This window comes from Pholcus phalangioides, unplaced genomic scaffold (assembly GCF_987345545.1).
Source record: "Pholcus phalangioides strain wild (caught in Gottingen) unplaced genomic scaffold, Ppha-v1.0 ptg000001l_1, whole genome shotgun sequence".
Taxonomy (NCBI): domain Eukaryota; kingdom Metazoa; phylum Arthropoda; class Arachnida; order Araneae; family Pholcidae; genus Pholcus; species Pholcus phalangioides.
This window is the reverse complement of record NW_028301594.1, coordinates 15,508,946-15,530,995: the sequence shown is the minus strand read 5'-3', so window position 1 is coordinate 15,530,995 and position 22,050 is coordinate 15,508,946. Positions and strand designations below refer to the sequence as shown.

The following is a 22,050-nucleotide window of genomic DNA, read 5'->3' as shown; positions in this document are numbered from 1 at the left end:
TTGAATACCACAATAAAAATTTGAAATAATAATAATGAGTTTCACTGACGTCGTAAGTCGGAGATTTTTTTTTTCGTTCTGAATTTCTTTATTAAATTTCTGCGTCTTTCGTGTTATTCAGGCCCACGTGTTCATTTAGGCCCACGTCAGATGTATTCAAGGACCACATTTCGGTAGCAGGTCATGGGTTGAGCATGTATGGAGTAAAGTATTTAGGAGAGATCTGAACCGGGGGCATTTAACTTTTTATTTTGAGTCACGAGCACCTTCTATGGCCATCTCCATGAGATGGAAACATCTGGAAATTCTGACATGATCAAACTTAAATGAACAGAATGCATTGGCATTATGTTGGATGGAACTAGAAATGGTATGTTTGATCGTTGTAGGAAGATATAAGGAGGAAAATTCAGAGAGGAAAAACTCAGTTTCGACATTCACCACTGTAGGTGGTTGTCTATGCACATTAGATGTGCGCACATTTTATTTTTTTTAAAAAGTTACCTTCAAATTTCATGTCATTGTGTCTAAAACTCTCCAGCAGAACCACGTACATTTTTATATCTTAACTAAAAAGTATGCCGTTGAGCTTACATAAACGTGCTTTTTTGGTGAAATCCTTTTACAAACTCTTTTAATTGTGTCCACCAGTATGGATAGACAACGATTCCTTGCATGAATTTTCCTTGTTTATGTAATGTACATTTTAACAAATGTGATGATTGAAATTGAAAAAAAAAAACAAAAAAACCATGATTATTTACTAAATGTTTTGCGGTGATTTTCAGTGTTTAAAAGGGCTTCAAAAATATCCCAAGAATCTCTTGGTGCATCTCTTATTTTTGTGCAAGGTGTGTACAACTATCCGTAAAACGTCTTTAATCCCATATTCATCCTTCGATAATACAAAAATAACTTATACTTTCTAAAGCGCCTTTTATCAAAGAAATTTATTAGATGATATAGAACAGTTTCTCAACATTATGGTTCGCGACGATGGCATAGGTGGTCCGCAGGCAGACTTGACAATTCAATTCTAACTGAATTAAAAACCAAATGTTATAATTGATATTAGTAATATCCATATGGGTTATAATAAAAATTGTATCTTCACACTTGGGTTCACCATATCTCACTAAGGGACACTCGGGAGTTTGCGATCATAAATACGGGATTATTGTAGCCAAAAATGCAATTTACGACAAGTTTGCTAATTACTACTTAAATGGGTAAAGGGTAGGAAATAAAAGGCTAATAGAAATCACAGGAGAAAATATGTTTTTGACGAACAAAAACATTCAAATGAGTAGATTATGACCATATTTTATTCAGGTAAAAAAAACAAAACTGAAATCTCAAATACGGTAAAATACGGGACCTCACCAATCGTAATCAAAAACGTTGGCATAAGTCGGTAAAATCCCGAAGAAATCGCTGAAAAATATAGGAAAATAACGTATATTTTGGCAAATACGTAAATGAATATTTGTATTTATATCTATATTTATACCATAAATATATGAAAAAATGTTTATATCTTCACGATTTTAGTAAACATCACAAATTCAAATGAGCATCACTGAAAAAACGGGACAAATGTATAAACGAATTCGGAACTAAAAATAGAGAAATGTCCCGTAATACGAGACGCAAGTAGTCCGTCGAATTGTTTCAGACATTTTACTGGCCGTAGGGTTCAGAAAGGTTGAGAAACACTGACATAGAATTAAAGTATGCTGGTCTTTGTGGGATCAGGAGCTATGGAAACGGGAAATTCCGTTTGCGACATTATGTCAGGGAGTTCGCAGAAAATCCATCATAAAAATTTAAACCTCTATATCCTGACGGTACTTTAAAGTACCAAGTTAGATAATTTGTTTTAGGCCGGTATTACACTATAAAAGTTTTCTAAATGTCCTGTTATAAAACTTAAAAAATTCAACCAATAAGATTATCGTTTGCATTTGATCGAATGTAACCTATGAGCTTTATTGGTTGAATTTTTTGAGTTTTATAAAAGGGATTTTATCAAACTTTTATAGTGCAATACCAGCCTTAAACTAATTGTTTCAAAACATTGTTTTTTTGTCTTTAATTAGAACTAAAATGACCTACCAAATAATTTATATAACTATTTATTATTGTTGCATTTGTACTTTTCATTTATTATAATTTTCTTATTCCACTTTTCATAATGTCGTATATAAAGGGTTAACTTACGATGACTCGGTGTTCTGTAGAGCTCATCATTTTCGGGAACCAAAAAGCCATCATGCATTTCTTACATATGTGCAGAATTTTTTCAACAATTTTCGTTATCGAAAATGCACGTGAGCCATTAATAATACCTCAATACAGGGTGATTATAATTAAAGTTCCCTTGCCTTGAGCAGTTTTCCTCAAAAACTATTAATCTTAATGCAGCCAAATTTTTAGAATATCTAAATGAGGCTATGGGAGAGAGATTTATGAAATAAAATAAAATAAAAAAAAGTTGAATTTTCGACCACCAGGTGAAGAAGTGACGTTTTTTATTGCGTTTTGCACTTTGCCATGGTCCATATACCTAGCGTATATACCAAGTTTCAATGGAATACGTCTACTAGAGCTGGCGCTATATAGGTCTGAGCAGTTTCATTATGCCGATAGTGCTCAGACTAGTGTAGCAAACGTCACTGTACTACTTCACCAAACACCAACTCTGGCCATATCGCAATATTTCAATTCACTGCCATTAATGAGATGGGTTGGGAATGAAAGCGCTACCTATCGGTGATCGCCTCAAGTTCGTTAAGGATAATATCTTATCTATCGCCACTATACTGATACTACTCCGGCGTATGTAGTGCCTGTTCTAGAGGACAAATTCCATTGAAACTTGGTATATCCGCTATACGGTCCATGGAAAAAAGAAATTCAATAAGGCGCCATTTGTTTTCCTGGTGATAGAAAATTGAACTATTTCTTTTTTATCACATAAATCTCTCACAATTTTATTAAGATATTTTAAAAGATTTAGCTATATTTGGATAAGCAGTTTCGGAGAAAACTCTCAGAGTACGAGAACTTTAATTATAATCGCCCTGTATATCTCTATGACAAGTTTCAACCAATATTTATTAATTTTTATTTAAATATTTCGGTATTTAGGCCATAAACAGGTTCGGGAACGACTAAACACTGCCGTTTTCGAAGACAAATAAATACTAATTATCGAGATTGTGTCGGAATTCGTGGAATTTCTAAGTATCAGACATCGAATGACTCTTGTATAGATAACACGCTTTTGTTTTCGTAAGAAGCGAGTTCCGATTCATAACTCTTACACCCTGCTTTGTTTATCAACGTCTGCCTTGAAAACATTTTTTCTTTTACTTCATTGGTTTATAAAAGATGCCCATAAAAAGAGATACAAGGAGTTTAAGTAAAAGAGATAACATTTTTTTTTTCTCTGATTGTCTGAGATCATTGAGGCTTGACATTAGCACCAAGAGAGAGCGAAAAAAGTTTTTTTTTCTATCTTTTCTTTTCTAAGGAGAAAAACATTGAAAAAATATCTCACACACACACACACACATTACGTAACTTTTCTGTAACAACGAACTTTCTCTTGAATGGAATAAAAAGCGGAATAAGTTTCGGACACATGCTATTGCGAAATTCAATCAGTCAACAACTCTCAGATTCGTACCGAACCGCTTTTCTTTTATTTATTTCAGTGACCAACTGACCATTACCTTTATTAGTTGAGACAACACAAATGAACTTTCTTGCGGTACGATTTTTTTTGTTTTTTGAAGATCACTTCAGTTTATCTATGACACTTTCCCCAACCATAATCCATTCTTTGTGTGTATCTAGGCCAAACACCTGCTACCAGTTGCTCGGCGTTCACTACTAAATTGTACGCGCACCTTGTAAACCATACAGTATATGTGCCCAAACACATGACCCGCGGGCCAAACGTGGCCTTCAGAGTCATCCGATGTGGCCCGCGAAATAAAACCTAATTTTGCAAAACGTAACTAAGCGGCACATTTACATATCACTCAGGTGAAATGCGGTGCAGTACCACATCACTTGAGTGACCCACGGCATATGTACAGACTATTCGGTAACCTGTGACACAGTTTCAGAGCTATCAAGCTGCCACACCACTCAAGTGTCCGGCAACGCATTTTAGATAACTTAAAGTGACTTACGGCACATTTATAGATCACTCAAGTGACCCGCGACATTTACAGATAACTGGTGTGTCACGGTTGCAGAGCATTTTAGTGGCCATTGGTGTAGTTCCATATCATTCAAGCGGCCCACGGCACACTTCCACGTCATTTAAGAGGCCGCGACGCATTTATAGATCACTTAAGTGGCCGCGATACGTTTTCGAACCAGTGAAGCATCCCACACTCTCCTAGAGGTTCAAATGTGGCCCTCGGAGTCATCTGATATTGCCCGCGACCTCAAACCTAATTTTGTATAATGAAAATTGTATGTAAAAATGAACCAAGCGGCACATTTAGAGATCGGACCTTTGGGAAAGAAGCTTAACCAGAGGGGGACGATCATTCTTTCCAAGAATTTAAAGGGATGGAAAATTGGTCCGTTTCGTAAGATACGGGACGATCCAGCGACCTACACAATGAATCGTCCCCTTCCGTTCACCCTCGGCCCGTGTCTACCCTGAGCTAGACACCGGCTGGGGGGATATATTCAGGGCCGTCTCAACACCAGAAGTCCCAGAACACCACGTTGCCACAGGGAAAAATCTCGTTCTGGGACCCCCATACTTAGTAGGAAGTAACAGTTAATATTTAATATATTTTTATACTTGTGAAGATCATAAAACCATGCGCGTAGGCCTTCTATGGGCCTCGGGGGCTTATGCATTGAGATGGTCCAGGTTCTATTGGATTCTGAAAGTAGTCACATTTTTTCCCACCATACTTCACTTGAACACTTTATTTCTTCACAGTCGATTATTTTTTCTCATCTCTGTGTGCCCCCACCTTTTGTGACCCCTTTCACCTAATTTTCAGCCGTGGCCTCCTAAAATATCCTAGGGCTGCAAGGGCCTATGATTCCAGGTTGAGAACCACTGAGCAAGAGATATGTTATTAAAGGGGATGTGCATATGAGTCAGAATATTGGTTATTCGAGAAAAGGTCATAAGCAAAGAAATCAGTCGCATTCCTATTTAATTGATCTGATAATAAATCACTCGATGCTTTGTACATTGGCTGGATGTGTACGTTTCCTGATTATGTGGATCATATGAAGAGATGGTCTTTCATTACGCACGGAACTGATCTATCATTTCTCTGATCTAACACGCACTGGCTGATCCGTTCTTTTTTCATACATCCCCTGATAAACATTTACTAAAGAGTTCTGCTCTCAGGAATCTACTGCGGTTGTTGCGGCGGCTGGAGCTGTTGCTGGAGGAGGTCCCGCAGCTCCTTCATATCCTGATGTTCCTGTTGTCGGTTCAAGAACGTCCCGAAGAGGCTATTGATGGTGTGCCTGACGGATTCGATGATATCCGTGTTCTCCGTATAAGCAGGCAAAATGACTCTGTCGAAGATCAACTGGGCGCCGTTGAAATCTCTCGGCATGGAACCACCTATCAGGATCAGGCTCTGTTCGGATAAAAGGGAAAAATTACATGGTCGTGATAACTAGTGTTAATACTTATTGGGTATAGAACTGACAAGCATGAAATTATTCTGGTCAAATATATGGGGCCATTCAAGTATTACGACGGAAGATTTTTAGCCTATTTTTTGGCTATTCCCCTCTATGTCAGCAAATGCAGCAAAACTGACCCTCCCCCACCCGTCAGCAAAATTTTGTCCACTCTGCCCCCTACCTTCTAATGTATATTGAGATCCGAGACGCACGAGGGGGGAAGGCACAAGCCTCCTATGTCCCCTCTCCCCAAGACGATCAAAAATTTATTTTGGTGCAAAAGGTATTTAAAAATAATTGAAATATCGGACGAAAATATCTTTGTATGTTATAATCAATTTTTGTCAATCTTAATGCTGTTTGAAGGCTAAGAGAACTCAAAGTTTTTCTTTAAAAAATTCATTGTGACCCACCCCTAAGTCTTTTGTGCCCCCTCGATCCTGCGTACGGATCTGATTTGGATTGCCGTTCGAGAATATGCATAGGGCGGCGGGGCGAATGTAGACGATCCCCTCGCCCGCAATCACCATGAACATTCCCGGTAAACCTCTCCTGCCGTTCGAAGATCATGTATCCGCTTATGTACGGAAGTCCAGCAAACCACTCAAGGATATCGCGTGTGACGCACTGAGTGGACGCAAAACCGTTCCGTCGCTCTCTTCCCCCATTTGTGAGACAGGTCATGGGGAGAGGGACGTCTGATGAGATCTGATAAGTCTACTAGAGAAGGTCTTTTGAGGATTTATCTATGGAAGGAAACGTGTTAGTTCAGTTCAGGTGCACACAAATTGGGGAAAGGTTTTTCTCATTGTTCACATTCCCAGTAAAGATGCCATTAAGAATATTTCGTATTTTTTTTTAATTTTTCATAAAGGGTGGTTGATGTATCAGTCAGAAAATCCGAACCCCCCCCCCCCTGCCCCCTGTTGACGTAATACTTGAATGGCCCCTTAGCCAGTGGTTCCGTACATATCGTGCGTATGCTTCTGGGGCAAAGTGATGTGGACCTTGCAAGAGCACGTGATTAATATTCACTTCTGCGAAATAATATTCAAAACGTTAGTGATTATACAAAAAATGGGAGGGGGAGTGTATGCGAGTTACGTGTGTATTTATAGGGGTTTTGTTTTCTCCAAAAGAACGAGAATGGAACTGTGGTCAGGTACAATATAATACGATTTTTATTTTTTCTCTATAGGTCAAGTTGTCTTATGATCCAGTTTAGCGCAACTGCGCGTTAAATCTTTCTTGTTTTGGCACCTTCAGTGCTATTCCGAAATGATTCGCATAAATTCACTTACAGACGGATTCTGGAGTTATGGGGCGCCACCCTAACTCGATTACCGGGGGCTTCCGAGAAGGGTAGTACAAATCCGTTTACAGAGAGAGACTCAACCTTGATTCACACAGCAGTTTCCTAAATGAGTCGTATAGATCCACTTACAACACTGTTATAAATGTACTTATTGCGTCACTGGTTTCACTAATTTCGAGAAGAAAAAAAAGCCCAAGGGTCATGGAGCTGATCTTGTAGTTGGTTTTGGGGGTTAAGAACATCTAGCTCACAAGAATTCTCCGTCAGTGGCGTTGGAGCCGGGGGTGCAACGAGTGCTCGAGCAACTCATTTTTTACTGCGGCTTCTAAGCACCCGTAGAATAAATTCAAAAATCAAAATTTGCTACTTGAATTTTAAACTGAGCACCCGCAGGTGTGAAACCTTTCCGACGCACCCTCTTTCAATCTCCCTCACAACATCAAAGATGTTTGTTTCAAGAGGTTTCCAAGTTTCTGACGAATTTTATTAATTTAAATCTTTAATTTCCTGGGTATCGTGAAATAGGGCGTCCGCGGTAAGAGATAAGAAACCCCCGCTCCCTTAGAGCATTTCTCTCTAAATTCAAATGCGGAAATTTCCTAATTTCTGACCTTGAGGAGGCATACTCCGGGTATAAATCGCGTGAAAGGTTCAAGACACTGTTCCACCATTCGGAATGCTCCGTACACTGCCCAGAATATGAGTAATTTCCTGGATTCGTCAGGGTCCGACATCTGCGTCGCGAGGATCCTGTAAAATAAAGTCCAAAATCAACAAGTAATAAGTGAATAATAAAAGACGGCATCTCTCTTTTGCCACCCAGACATAGGTCAGACGCGACCCTAAATAGTGTCTGCCACCAGTCCCTTACAAGACACGGCTGCTTAAGCTAGGGCCACAAATATGTCCAGCCTTGTCCAAAGGAAACACTTGTTTCCAATGTTTGTTCTCCCAATGAAACACCTGGCATGGGCTAGCTACACACTAGCCTAGCCTGTAACACAAAGTTCTTCGGTGAATATTTGCTTCCAGAACTCTTCCCCCACGGATACTCATGTTGCGATTGTAAGCGTTCTTCGACCAATGTGTGGCCAGACGGATTGATAGATCGGGATGGAAGGCAAAAATATGTAAACCTTTAACTTGTGTGAGGGATCGAAGGTCTTGGCCGTTTTCTATCTTCCAGCTTTCAACATTTGAAGATTATTGTCGATTGCTGAACGGCCACACTACTCGCCCATGACCAACTTTGGAACGTATTGGGCCAGGCTAGACACGAGTATGGCCTCGGCTTTACAGCAGGGATTTCAGAACTTTTGCGGTCGCAACAATTCTCGGTAAGATCACAGAATACTAAATATCCCGCTGGCCCCTGCCCGAAGAAATCTCTCTCCGAGAAAAGATCTCTCAGCACTTTGGTGGTAGGCCTACTTGAACAGGCGCAAATCCATGTGACGGAGGAAGGACTTCTTGAAGAAATGGCCTCATGGTCCTGTATTTTACAGAATAGAGAGAACCATTATTTTCTTCCCCCCTCTCTCTCGGATCTTCTGGTTATGAAGTGGGGGAGGGGGGGTGCCTCTAGATCCTTGCCTGAACTAGAATGAAGTGAAACATAATTGCTGTGGTGTGCTGTGAAAAACGTGATTAAGATTTTTCACAGCGTTCAGTATAATTTTATATCTCCGTGATATGTCGTTGCAGAGAAATATGTTGCCGGCTCCGAGAGAGAAAGACTGATCTCGTGAATCACTGCCTCAATGGAGGGGGGGGGCACATTTTCATAATCTCAATGGAAAGTTTTCAACTTAATCGGAATGTGCCGTGCTGACGGCACATTCCGTGTGTGCAACTGTTTAAAGCTTTGATGGTATTGTTATGATGGCAATACCCGGTACCCTCTAAAACAACGCATTCCACAATGAATACTAGAGTATTTTATATCAATGGTACTCACGTTTTGTACATCGGGTATCCCAGGCCGAGTCCTAGGCACAGAACGCAGAATCCGTACCCGAAGATCACGTATACCAGCAACACAGAGACCAGTGCTGAAATAGAAAGAAAAATTGAAAAATGGATGCTGTGTGGGGGGAAAAAATGTGCAATCACTAGTGAAACTTTAATGAAATTCAGCATTCAAATTAGTTAGGGAGCAGACAGAGAGCGCCTCCTTTTAGGGTACGTATAAACACAAATGCACAAGCCGGTCATATTTTAGTCGGATCATGAGGCACCGGAACCTCCAGGCTGAGGTCACCAGTGCTTTACCTCCAATAAACTTCGTTAGGGCAACGGTTTCCAAACCGGTGGCCCATATACCCCCCTCGTGTTCCTGGATTTTCGGGGGGGGGGAACATGAGTGGAAACCAGATGGAAAAGGGATCCACGGCAAGTGGTGGTGGTCACTGACAGCTGTGAAGAAATAAAATTTTCTAGTAAAATAATATTAGGGAAAAATGTGACTAATTTCAGAATCCATCAGAACTGCACATGAAACAAGGCCGATCCTTATAAATTTAGTTTTGACTAAATTCAGTAAGTAGAAAGAATCTTTCTCCTATATTAAAGTAGGCTGCTGTGGGTGAGACAGGAGATCTACAAGAAGGGGTCCCTTATGGGATAAAAGTCCAAACGGGGCCATAGGCTAAAAAAAGGTTGAGAACCACTGCGTTAGAGGACCGAGTCCTCCTAACACTTCACGTATATCTTATACAATGGAAAGCCTGTACCCAACTCTAGCGTACGCTCATGTATTTCTCTCCCATATATATGGGAAGTCAAACAATCCTAGCCTCCCTGTCAAATGTTTTGTTCGTGTCGGTGCCTCTGTTTCAGTGTTTGAGAGTACTTTTACGAGCTGTGTAAGAGCTACGAAGGCCAGACCCGAATGAAAGTGATTGCATTTCAGCAGTATCGTGGGGGAGGGGAAGGGCGATACTTTTGAAATAGCCGTGCATAGAATTAAAGCCTCTCAGCGCATAGGCCCATCAGGGCTGTCCCTTAGCCTGATGTCAATGGGGGGATGACTTTTAGTGTGATCTGGCACCATGATCTTTTGCGAGTAAATATTTTGACTGTTGCTTCCTGCTAAGTTCGGGGGGGGGGGCTTTCCCCTGAACGTCATTTTGCCCAAGGGTCCATGGCGATGAGACAACACCGCAAGAAGAATCCCCACTGAATCAGGGGTCGACTTACTAATGAAATTTTTGTTCACTATGAATTTGGTTTTTTTTTTTTAAATCGATTAAGTTGGAAGGGTCTTTCTCTCCTTGATAAGGAAGATGGGTCCTTCCTGGGAAGGTGGGATCGCCACGGAAAAAAATGATTCAAAAGAGGCCGTGGGTATAAAAAAAAAATTTAGAAACTGCCCTTACCTACGAAAATGTAGAACCGAGGTATGCCGGTCGCTTCCTCCGCCCTGGCCAATATCCTGCAGTACCAGTTGGGTTTTCCCAGATCAACCGAACTCTCGACTCTCCTCCTGACGCTAATGAAGAACTCCTTCGCAGTGTCTCCGAGACTATTTGCATCAGCCATCGCCCGCGTAACTTATCTCGACAAGACCACTGATAACCAAGGTGTGAATGGCTGTCTAACTAAATCGGGGGAGGTTCGGTGGTGCGTTAGGTTGGCGAATTTCGAAGAAACGAGACGGAATACCCTCACGGTCGATTTATCTAATCAACAAGAATGTTCGTAATTTTTTTTTTTTTTTTTTGGAATATCGTGACCTAAAATGTTTTGAGATTTTGCCTGTTTAAAGGCTTGTCAGAATATGAGGTGAAGAATATGAATCAATTATAATGATATATGACATACAGATCGACATAAGTTTATCAACTTCCGTACTTTTACGGGATAAGTACCACTTCATTTGAATGCAGTGAAATTAATGATATGAATATAACTACAAATTCGGTTGTCTAGATTTTCGCTATAATGATATTCGTTAAAACGAGATTTTCGCTATAATGATATTCGTTAAAACGAGATTTTCGCTATAATGATATTCGTTAAAACGAGATTTTCGCTATAATGATATTCGTTAAAACGGGATTCGACTGTATAACTTTTTTTCGCTTTTGTTTACGTTTTCATGGCGTTTTCTCAAGAAATTCTTAGAATTGGAGCTAATCACGCTCAGAGAATGTTCAGCTGTTATTCTTTCGATATCTAACGATTAAAAAAAATTATATGCTTAATGCTTTTCGACTTGCTCGTTACATGACCCGTATACGGGACATTCCCGTTTTCTCTCTCTTAATTATGCTTCTCCTGACTTTTTCGTACATATTTACTGTTTTCCTCCACGAAGCTCACTTTTATTCTTCGTGGACGAAGGTAATTTTCACTTTATAAGTTGCATCATAATGAATATGACTGTTAATATAGATAGAATACTATAATAGAAATATAAAAAACCATACATATAATGAATATAATTTTTCTTCATGACAAATCATAGTAAGGGAATAAACATGGCTGAAAGAAATTGTATGGGAACCACAGTAATCGAAGTAAACATTCAAAAATCCATTGCTGGGGCCCAAGAAACATTGTTTCCTGACAGTTTTTTTATGCCATAATTGTAACTATTCACATATTTGCAATGTTAAATTTTTTTATACATTTTTAATGAAATACTGCAGTATGTATACGTAATAGAAATGTAAGGGTTATGTATGAGCGATGTTCGGCAATTTTTCTGACAGTTGGAAACATTTTTGGCAAGATAAGGCTGTCTTTTTTTTTTTATGATAACAATTTTTTGTATATATTTTTTTGTCAAATATGGTCACTCGTAATCACAAACTTCAGGAACAGCATTTAATTGCGCCAAAAATATCAAAATGTTCAACCTCGGTTATAACGAAAAAAATTTCATGGGATAATCGTTATAACCGAGTTTGACTGTACATACTCTTCCAGAAAAGAAAAATATATCATTGTAGAGTGATTTTCTCTCTCGAGAGTAATCATAATTACCACTCACTGGCAAATTATTGCTGTTCTCGACATCTCTTCTGAATCGGTGTTGTTATGTGGAAATGTTGTACCAGAAAATGCACTTATGAGCAATTATTGGCGGCACAAAATAATAACAAAGTAGCTTAATCACTAGTTTAATTCTGTGTTAAATGATTTGCCCCTGTGTGTTACGATTTCGTGTACTACACGAAAAGTGATTACAGTGAATTACCAAGAACATTAATTTTTTCGGGGGAAAGATGTGAAATACCTTAGATGATGTCCTGTGGAGGAACAAGAACAAGTGAGACGTATCAAAATACTTGTATATTGGAGGTGATTTTGAGCGAAATTCTAAGAGAATATCGTTGTATTTGTTTCAAAATCTCTTTCAAAAGTATCGTTATAGACGAATTCATCGTAGTAAAGGATATCGTTGTGTATCGACAGGAGTTTAACAGTAGATTAAGGATGATTCCAAACAAGGTATGGAAAAAATATCGTTGTAGAGAGATTCATTTTTGCTATATCGAGTGTCTTTGTAGCAAGGCTTGCCGGTACCGCTCCCCGAAAAATGTCGACCAATTAATTCATATAGCCGCTACACAATTTTAGGTTTAATAAATTTTTAGGGAGATATTGGGGCGCCATTTCCGAAACTGTCATTGGTTTTGCCATATCGGCTCTACATTTTGAGAAAAATAGATATAGCTATTGTTGGATGCTTAAGTGGGAAACAAGATATAAAGCAACGAAAACGTAATAGTAGAAGAAGCATTACTTTCTCTGTATGGTCTTTATTTCTCTCTGAGCCATCAGCAGGTCTACGAATTAATTTTTCCGTGTAATCTATTCCCAGTCAGAAAATTATTTCTTCAAATTATATTTTTTTGCCGGTTAGCAAATTACTTACTTCTATTTATTCATTTTTACCTGTGTTGAAATTACGTGTTACGTTTATTTATTTTTCACCGGTCTGCAAATTATCTTCCTACGTTTTTATTTTTTGCCGATCTGCAAATTATTTCTCTCATTTATTTACTATTTGTTGGTTCTCAAACTGTTTCTACATTCATTCATTTTTTCCCTGTTCTCAAATTATTTCTTCAAATAATTGTTTTCTTGTGCCTGTTGTGATTGGATTGGCAAAAACCGTTAAAAAGACGGAACTTTTTTTTCTTCTTCAATATTTCAAGCATAATTTTCATTCTTCAAATTCTTATGTTTATTACTTTTTCCTTAATTTTTTTTTATGCACTTTTGTTTTCTAACATTTATTTCAAACACCACAGTTATATTGAATGGAAAATGAATTTATTATTAATTTTTTTATATTCAGGAAATTCAAATTAATTCCTTTTATTTTTATTTTGCAGACTTTATTCTTTTAAATTAATTTTTAGCTTTTTCATTTGTCAAAGTGAGAAGGAAGAATCATTTTTTAGTTTCGGTAACTTTTTATTAAAGATAGTTGTTGGTTGTAAAGACTGAGTATAGATGGCAGCACAGTTAGAGACCTCGCAATCGGATGCTTTTCTCAAGCAGTTTTCGTAATTATTTTCTAGGAATAAATGCAGTATCATGGTTCTTGTTCCTGTTTTAGATTCTCTTTTCCCATATAAGGAAAATTTCCCGTTAAATGTTAAAATTATATGGTTCCAATGACCACAATTTAAACTGGACCCACTGTAATTTTGAGCGATGCGAACGATTCTATTTTTTAAAAGAGAGGTTTTTTTTTAAATTCATAATTTAAGTAATTTTTAATACGTATAATCTGTACATATATTTCTATATTATTTGGAGGAATTTTTATTCATAAAATTTTCTGTAATTCTTATCATTCGGGGAGAAAAGTTATTCCTCAATTTCTATCTACAGAATTTTTTTTTCCTTCGTAAAATCAATTTTTAAAAAATTTTATTTTATCAAAGGTCATAAAGAGCCAAAAATATTTATTTAGTTCTTTTATGTATTTTGAACCATCAGTGTTGTATTCACTCGTGTTAATATCGATTTTCAATCATCACTCAACTTTCAGTTGATGCGCAGTTCCCCCCGGCAGAGTGCAGGCATTACGGAGGCCACTCATAGGGTTAAAACTTGGTTAGTGAACGTATACTACTACTGAACCAGACATGCATGCACCTCGTCTATCTTCCACTGTATTAAAGCTTCTTAATACAGATTTGCTAGAGAACAATGTTTTTTTATCTTGGGACCGGTATGGCTCCCTTGTGGTTCAGGGATATTCTGGGGGAGGGGGAGGCACGGCTGAAAATCGTATGAAAGGGGAGCTACGGCAACTGGTGAAGGGGGCCACAGAGAGTTTCGAATAAATCATAGACAGGATAAATTATTTATTCCGTGTCTATGGAAGAAATAAAGTTTTCCAGTCAAATATGGTGGGGGAAAAAAGTGACTACTTTTTCAGAATCTAGCAGAGCTGTCCAGAGAACTAGGGCCAACTCAACTTATAGGGACCCCTTGTGGGCATGACCCAGAGCCTCATATCCGAGAGGGGTAACACGATGAGATCTGGTGCTATGACTTTCGAATATATGCAAATATGAAAACTTTCACTAAGCGTAGGGCCCCCAAAACATCGCTTTGGCCGGGCACTCATGATGTTGAGACGGCCATGCATATAACCCTCACGAGAAGGAAGCTCACCGAACTCTTGCCCAGGGTGCAGGGCCGTCTTAAGAGTATCATGGGCCCTGGTCCAATTGATTTTTCTGAGGCCCTACGAAATTCTCGAAAATTTCAATCAGATCTCATTTTTGTGAGGCTCCCGGGCTGTGTCCGGGTGGGCCCATACGTTAAGACGGCACTGCCAGGGTGATGTGTCGGTAGAGTCGATTTATTGTGTGGATCCGTTGGATCATTTGTTGTTTTTGACACACGGACCAAATTTCCTCATATAATTCGGCTCTTAAGGGGGGGAGGGGAGATTATCACCTACCTTCTGGATTCAACGCAGATCGATTTTATTTATAAAAACTTTGTTCATTATAAATTTAGTTTAGATTCGATAAGTAGAAAGGGTCTCGGTTTTGGGTGAGGGTAGGGAGCCCTGGATAAGACGCTGGTCACGAGAAAAAATATTGCCCGGGGGGGGGGGGGGCACGGGCTTAAACGTTGAAAAACACTACCCTTCAACTCTGCTTAATCCGAACAGCTCATCATTAAGAAAACCTTTGCATTAAGACGGCACTGCCAATGCAAGTTTCCGCTCGTCCAATACAAAACCTGTTAATTTCTTAGGAATACCGATTAGCAACGGGCTCTATTTGATCTGAGTCGTTATTGAACCCAGTGGCGTATTAACGAGTGAGCCAACAAGGTTCCTGGTGCGTTTCCTGGAGTCAGAAGGGGAGGGGCAATTCAGCGGAACTCATTTGAACCATTTTTTGTTACCGAAGTTGAGAAAATTGACCCACAATCATTTTTGGGCCTCGGACCTAGTTGAAATAGAATTTTTGCGTCTTCTCTCATCCAATGCTAGGTGCGAATCCAGGGGGAGCGATTGCCTCTCCCAAGGGCCGGATGATATGGAAATATAATCGGTCTCTCTCTGAAAATGCAGAAAAATCCTACGAACCTATGCAAACCTAGTACTGTAGTAGTACAGTAAAACCCCCTCTTAATGGACACCCCCTCAGATGTGATCACCCTTCTTTTACGGCCAAATAATAATTTCCCCTTGTACAATAAATTAATGCATTGCAAACCCCCCTGATTCACAGTCGCCCCTCTTTTACGGACGAATTTTTTTGTCTTACCGGTGTCCGCAAAAGAGGTTTCAATCTAGTATCGCATTTCACGAGCTTCCATCGCTCTGGATTCGCGCCTGTAATGTTCGGATTCTCACGATTCCCCACTTGGTGCCGGATACCAATTGTGGGCCCTCACTCTAGAATTTTTCACGGAGGTGGCCCTCTATAGCGAATTTATAGTGTAAAATCTGGTCTCTCGTTTCAGCTTTCAGCTGCTTTGACGGGGGTCGGTCCCAATTTGTTCGGATTGGCAGTGTTCTCCTGTATAATTTTTTAAAATTCAGTCTTTCAACAAAAAATTATCTCTACTCAAAAAAAAAAAAAAAAATATATATATATAGAATAGTTTTCCCTCTTCTGACAGCTTTTTACGTCCTCGCCAATTTTGGCTCAACCAACGTATCAACTGGTGTCATTTATCTTCGATTTGGCGATCGTATGTGGGACATCCCGAGTTTTCAATTCGTGGCAAACCTTATGTTTTTCGGCCTCTCTCTTTCTCTACCTCGTGTGTGTGTGTCTCTCTCAGGCACATACGTGCAAATCAGTTTTCGCAGAGGATTGGACTATTCCGTGTGTCAATCTTATCTCCGGTGGTGGTGTACAATTGAAATTGGTGATCAGTGTCGTCAATATTATCATTATTATAATGCTTGTCAAAACTGGATTACCCGAATGCTATGAGATTACTTGATGAAACAACGGTGAGTATTTATTTATCCCTCCGCGAGTAGAAATTTATCTCGCGTGTAACTATATATCGTCTCCCATCACATACAATAGGGACTGATCGTGATCTTTTAAAGGATTTTAATCGAATGAATCGACTAGATTTAATTTCGTGGTCACATCTGTCCTCACCATTTGTTTGATTTATGTTTTTACGACGTATTGATTTCCGTGACATTTTTAGACATTCCGTCTCGAGCCAGATTTGTGTTTGCTTTTTGCTGGTAGGATGTTGGGGGGAAGCCCCGTCGAAGAATTGAATTTGATGAAGTAGGCGTGGCATTTCCCATTTGTTTCGGGGCGGGGGTTTGGGCTGGGTCGCCCGTGTCTGCTCAGGTTGATTTTTTTTTTTCCCCTCTGAGATTTTGGAAAAATTTTGAAAAAATGTTTGAGGTTTTTGTTATCACCGCGTGTTCGTATCTCTATATACGTTGACAGAATACGCGGAAATGGGAATTTTGTGATAAATCGTGTACGAGACCATCTGGTTCCCGTATGTTTTGTTGTTTGGCTTAAATGGATCGTAAGATGACTGAAATAGATGGTGGCAGTGCAGTCTTTATACTAGTTTGGTGAATAGGGCCTAACCGTTTTTGTGGTCCCAGGTTGAGCCTAATTTATACATTATTAATACGCATATAAAATATTTTAAATTTTTAATTATTTTTTTCACTTCTGCCTCTCCGTTCAGACGCGATTGGATGGAGGTGTATTTGATACCTACGAACTATCCACATGATAGTCGTGGCTCCGAATCTCGATAAAAGCGATTTCTCTACTTATGTATTCGCACATCTCAACAGGCAGAGCCCAATTAGAGATGGAAAACCCCACACCCCGAACATAATACCAAAAATACAAAAAGTAATAAAAATACAATGCAAAATTATTATAGTTCATCAGATTCACACATCCATTACAAACAGAATACAAAAATATATATATAGTGGAACCTCTCGATAATGGACACCTGTGGGATCGAAATGTTTTGTCTGCTAACCGGATCAAGAAATCAATTTTTACGTTGATTTAGAAAATTTTTAGAATTTCCATCCTTGCTTTTAGCTGAAGTGATTTTAAAAATATCCGCATATTCCGGGATTCCAATCATCGCAAGAGATGCCTATGATCATCAGGGAATGGCTTTTCTCTTTTCTGCTCTCATCGTGAAATGTAAGTGGTTGAGAGATTACTATGAAATAGGTCGTAATATACAGTATTTAATTTTTTTTTCGCCCATGGCTCCTTTTGGACCATATTCTCTTCTCCGGGGCCCCAACCTCACCCAGGTGGTGTGATCCTAGGCCTATAATTAGATTTGATTGAAATTTAGTGTGAACAAAATTTTTGCAAATAAGATCTACGGACCCCTGGTGAATGAAGTCAATGAGCTTCTCTCTTGAGGGTTTTTTTATGATGGGCCATCTCAACACAATGAACCTCCCCCCCCCCCCCCCCCCCCGAGCAAAATCATGCTTTTGGAGCCCCCGTGTTTAGTTGGAAGTAAAAGCTTACATGTACATATTTACGCTCGAAAATTATAGCATGTACCAGATCTCATTATGTATGATTTTTTTATTAGGCCTTATATGTGATTCCTGGGCCATGCCTGGATTTGAACATGCATTAAGATGGCCCTGATTGTATGGGCCGTTTTGCTGGATCCTAAAAGAAGTCGCGCCACCTAGTCACACTTTCCCGACTTCATATTTCACTTAAACGCTTTATTTCTCCAAGGAGGGGAGGTTCACAGAGCTGACCCCCCCCAACTATTTTTAATGATACCGCTTCCACTTGATTTCTCTCCGTGTTTTCCCCCTAGAATATCCCAGGACCACAAGAGGGTATATATATATGGTTGAGAACCACTGACATGAAGGGCCCTAGTTTTTAGTGCTCTTTTCAGCGTCATTTGTCTTGTAGCCATCATGCACTAAATCGAATTGCCAGTATAAAATGTAGAAAAAAGATGATTATGAATTTTTCATTAATTTTGATAATTTAAAGCTCTTGTTTGATAGTATATATAGCGACCAAAATTTTCATGTCACTTTATTATACATGTGTGAAATTCATGTTTGCATGAATCTGAGTCCAAGCTTTATGTTCAGCATTTTGATTGATGTACATTAACGAGTTACTTTATGGCGGATATGCATTTCGACAACTAGCGGTCAAGCAGTAGCGTCGGAGTTGGGGGGGGGCGGTGTGGCAAGTCCCCACGCGGTAATTCGTGACACGGGTCTAAGCACCCACTTAGTTGATTCAGAAATCAAAATGTCCTACATAATAAATGACGACGAGCACCCACAGGTTCGAAACGCTTCCTACGCGAATGTGGTCAAGAGTACATACACTTCTGTGCTCCCGCAGGTAGTAGATCCGCCTACTTCCAACTCTAGTACTAATATCTTGAATAATTTTTGTTTTGATGAATATGGAAGGGTATTTATTTGGCCGTCTGTGTAAACGATGCTTCGGAAAATCATGATACTGCATTTAGTATAAATTATATAGGAAAGAAATGAACAGAAAAGGAATGTTCGCGTATATATTCCTTGTTTTTTTACGACCACTTCCGCCGGTTTTGTTGACCTTCATGTCTTCCAAGGGCAAGGTTTTTTTAATGGAGTTTTTCCCGTGTCTTCTCAACCGCTGACTAGTAATTTGTGGGCATCATAAGGATATTTCTTTTGCAGAAACGATTAAGGTTCGTTGCGTAACCCCATCGTCTATCGTTTTTTTATGGAGGTGGCTCAAAACCAGAACTTCACGTTGTCGCCATCTCTCGGGAGTCCTAGAATTCCGGACCTTGTTTACACATGCATTCCACATGGTTTCGTGTGGTACTTGATGAACAGCTGTGACATTGTGTATACATATACGATGTAAAATTGATTGTTCTTTTATGAGTGGTAGGTGGGATGGAGGGGCATATGCTTTTTGGTTGCACGTTCGTTGAGGAAAACATGTCATCGCTGCTTGAAATAGATTGAACACCTGCCTCTTCAAGAGTTTGGTGCAGGTGTTTTAAGAAAAATACACGGGGGGGGGGGGAAGGGAGTTGCTGATCTTTCAACGGTTTACGCAATTTTTTTTCTCAACGTCTTTTCGTCTAGTCTCTATACTTGATGGACTTGCAATGACTGACGCTTGTATGAGACTGTATCAAATATCAACTACTTGACGACTGTTTCATTTGCCGCTGTGCCATATAAAAAAGATTTTCGAAACATTCTCGACAAAACTGAGTAGGTGCATATCTGAGCCTCGCTTATTCGACGGCTAATTTGCTTAAATCCTCCGGGCATTGCCCTGTTTGTTGTTAGCTATGTTCCTGACTGCTAGAGGTGTATTATAAAGGGGGGCGGCTATAGCCCATGGTGTAAGTTCGAAAGCGAGTCAAATTTAAGTAATGGATGGTCAACATTTAATTGGAACGGGAGAACGACAGCCAAATTTGAATGGCCTGTAGGCGGTGAAGCTATAAATCCGCCTCTGGTGACTGCTATGAGTGAGTTACCAATTCTGAGGGAGTAAAGACCAAAGCTGTATTAAATCAAAAGTTGTACCTATACCGAATATCAAACATGACTTCCATACAGAAAAGGGGTTTGATCCGGGATCGATCTTTTTTTTTTACTAAAAATTTACGATAGACCTGAGTTATGCTCGGTTTGAAAGAAAGATTGAAGATGCCAGTCTTTCACTTATGAATGTTGTACCCATGACTGAAGAGACGCAACGTCCATTTATGTTGGCGTGGAAAAGGCATCCTCAACTCACGGCATTTGATTTTGTACTTGGGTGGGAGGCTTTCTGTCACATAAAAGTCGCATTCAAAAATCTGCATTACGTTGATTTGAGTTGAGGCATATATTATCAGCTGCCATATATGCGCTTCCCTCGTGAGCATAGACCAGCGTTTCCCAATCTTTTCGATATTTTTCGGTTTCCCACCCCCGTAGTGAAGGTTAATGTTCTGCGGAACCCCGTTGTGTCAGGTCAATTTTGAATCCTCCCTCCCCCCATAAAATTTAAAATTTGTTTTTATAATTTGCATGCCGTAAAAAAAAGATGAATAAATTACGATTTCACAGCACAAAAGGTGTCATCCATGCAATGATAGTAAATTTAACCCGTGCACTTCTTACAAAGTACTCGTGGACCTCAGAAGTTCCGCGGACAACAGGTTGAAAAACACTGGCATAGTCTGCTTGTCGTTCACAGAGCGAAGAACCTCCCTCCCAGTTCAAAACAATCAACATAATAACACTTCCGAAGTCACTCGTCCGATATTCGGCCGTGCTTTTCAATGTGCTGTATTTTAGGAGAAACGTCGAACGTATCGGCACCATCTGGATGATTTCTAGGAGCGATCGACCAGCCCATGTCACGTAGGAAAAAATAATTTGCGACGTAAAAAATTGTAACATTGTATCTATAAAAGTTGAATATTATTTATGTCTCGGCGATAAGTGTCTAGTAAATCTTTCATGTGAATTTTTATGGGTGAAAAGTCACGAGGCTGAAGATAACATATTACATGAGACAAAGTTTTCCTTCTCCCCCCAATTGGGAGATTGTAGATCTTTTTTTCTTTTTGTAGATTTGTGTGATATAAGATTTATTGTTTGTTTATTTATTTATTTTTTTGAGCGTGGCTGGCAATTTTATTGCGAAATACCGCTGATGGTTTTCTGTTCTTATCTGTTTGGTGGTGGAAGTGTTCCCATTTGTGTCGTTCCGCAGATGATCGACGAAAGCCCGTTTCACACACATTCAATCTTATTGTTATTTTTTAAATTGCTTTTTTTTTTTCGGAAAAATACTGGGATATTTATTGGAATAATGCCATGAGAAAAACTGCCGCGAGATGTATTTGTGTATACTACTACTCAACCATACATGCACCTCGTGCACGTTCCTCTGCGGAAATGTGTGGTCTCTGGCATATTTATATTGCCAGAGTAGTTCCTGTTTCGTATTCTTGTTTGTGCTGCCATCTGATTTCCTTATTTTGAAGTGAAGATGGTAAATGCTGGAATTTTTTTATGCCATGTGAGTATCACATAGGTGGTCTGCCTGCTCTCTGAGGGCATTTGTATATACTGGATGGCCACATGGGCCAGACTTCAGGCAATGGCGAGTTGGCGGACCGTAAACATAATATGGTACGTCACCTGATTAAGTGGGTAACGGATACCCCGATCATTCGAATAAAATCCTCCTGAACCAAAATTTTTACCATAGACAATGTTAATTTTTTTTTGTTCACAATGTTAAAGCTCCCCGCTAAACCACTTTACAATCAAGGACGTAATATTGCGCCCAAACGAAAGTGGAACGAATTCAAACAAGTTCTGTTTTCTTTCATCTCTCCTCATCGCGCTTTGTGGTGACCCTATGAAAAAAGTTCTTTTTACTTACATAATATTTTTTACCAAAGTAAACGGATCTCCTTCTATAACGGATACCCCGATATATAGCAAATATATAGCAAAAAGAAAAAAAAAACAGGTGAGGTGAGGGTGAAAGGAGAAATCTACTTCGTACGCACTATCTTAT

At 39.3% G+C, this 22,050-nt stretch overlaps 2 protein-coding genes across 2 annotated transcripts in view; one reads left to right on the top strand and one right to left on the bottom strand.

Moving 5' to 3' along the window:
• The window catches only part of RhoGEF3 (Rho guanine nucleotide exchange factor 3), a 90,915-nt gene that overhangs the window by 17,046 nt on the left and 51,819 nt on the right, over positions 1–22,050 (top strand). The window lies entirely within an intron of this gene.
• On the bottom strand, positions 5,183–7,792 carry LOC149089940 (receptor expression-enhancing protein 5-like). The gene is made up of 2 exons (XM_089231137.1): positions 7,615–7,792; positions 5,183–5,639 (listed from the first exon to the last, which is right to left on the bottom strand). Exons 1-2 carry the CDS (start codon positions 7,735–7,737, stop codon positions 5,406–5,408), a joined length of 357 nt encoding a protein of 118 aa, XP_089087263.1. The 5' UTR covers positions 7,738–7,792; the 3' UTR covers positions 5,183–5,405.

What these genes read in the sequence shown, in the direction of transcription:
- LOC149089940 (XM_089231137.1), bottom strand. Translation starts at nt 7,737, where the DNA reads ATGTCGGACCCTGACGAATCCAGGAAATTACTCATATTCTGGGCAGTG. An exon ending in CCGGAGTATGCCTCCTCAAG is followed by an intron (nt 5,640 to 7,614) that starts GTCAGAAATTAG and finishes TTATCCGAACAG; the next exon opens with AGCCTGATCCTGATAGGTGG.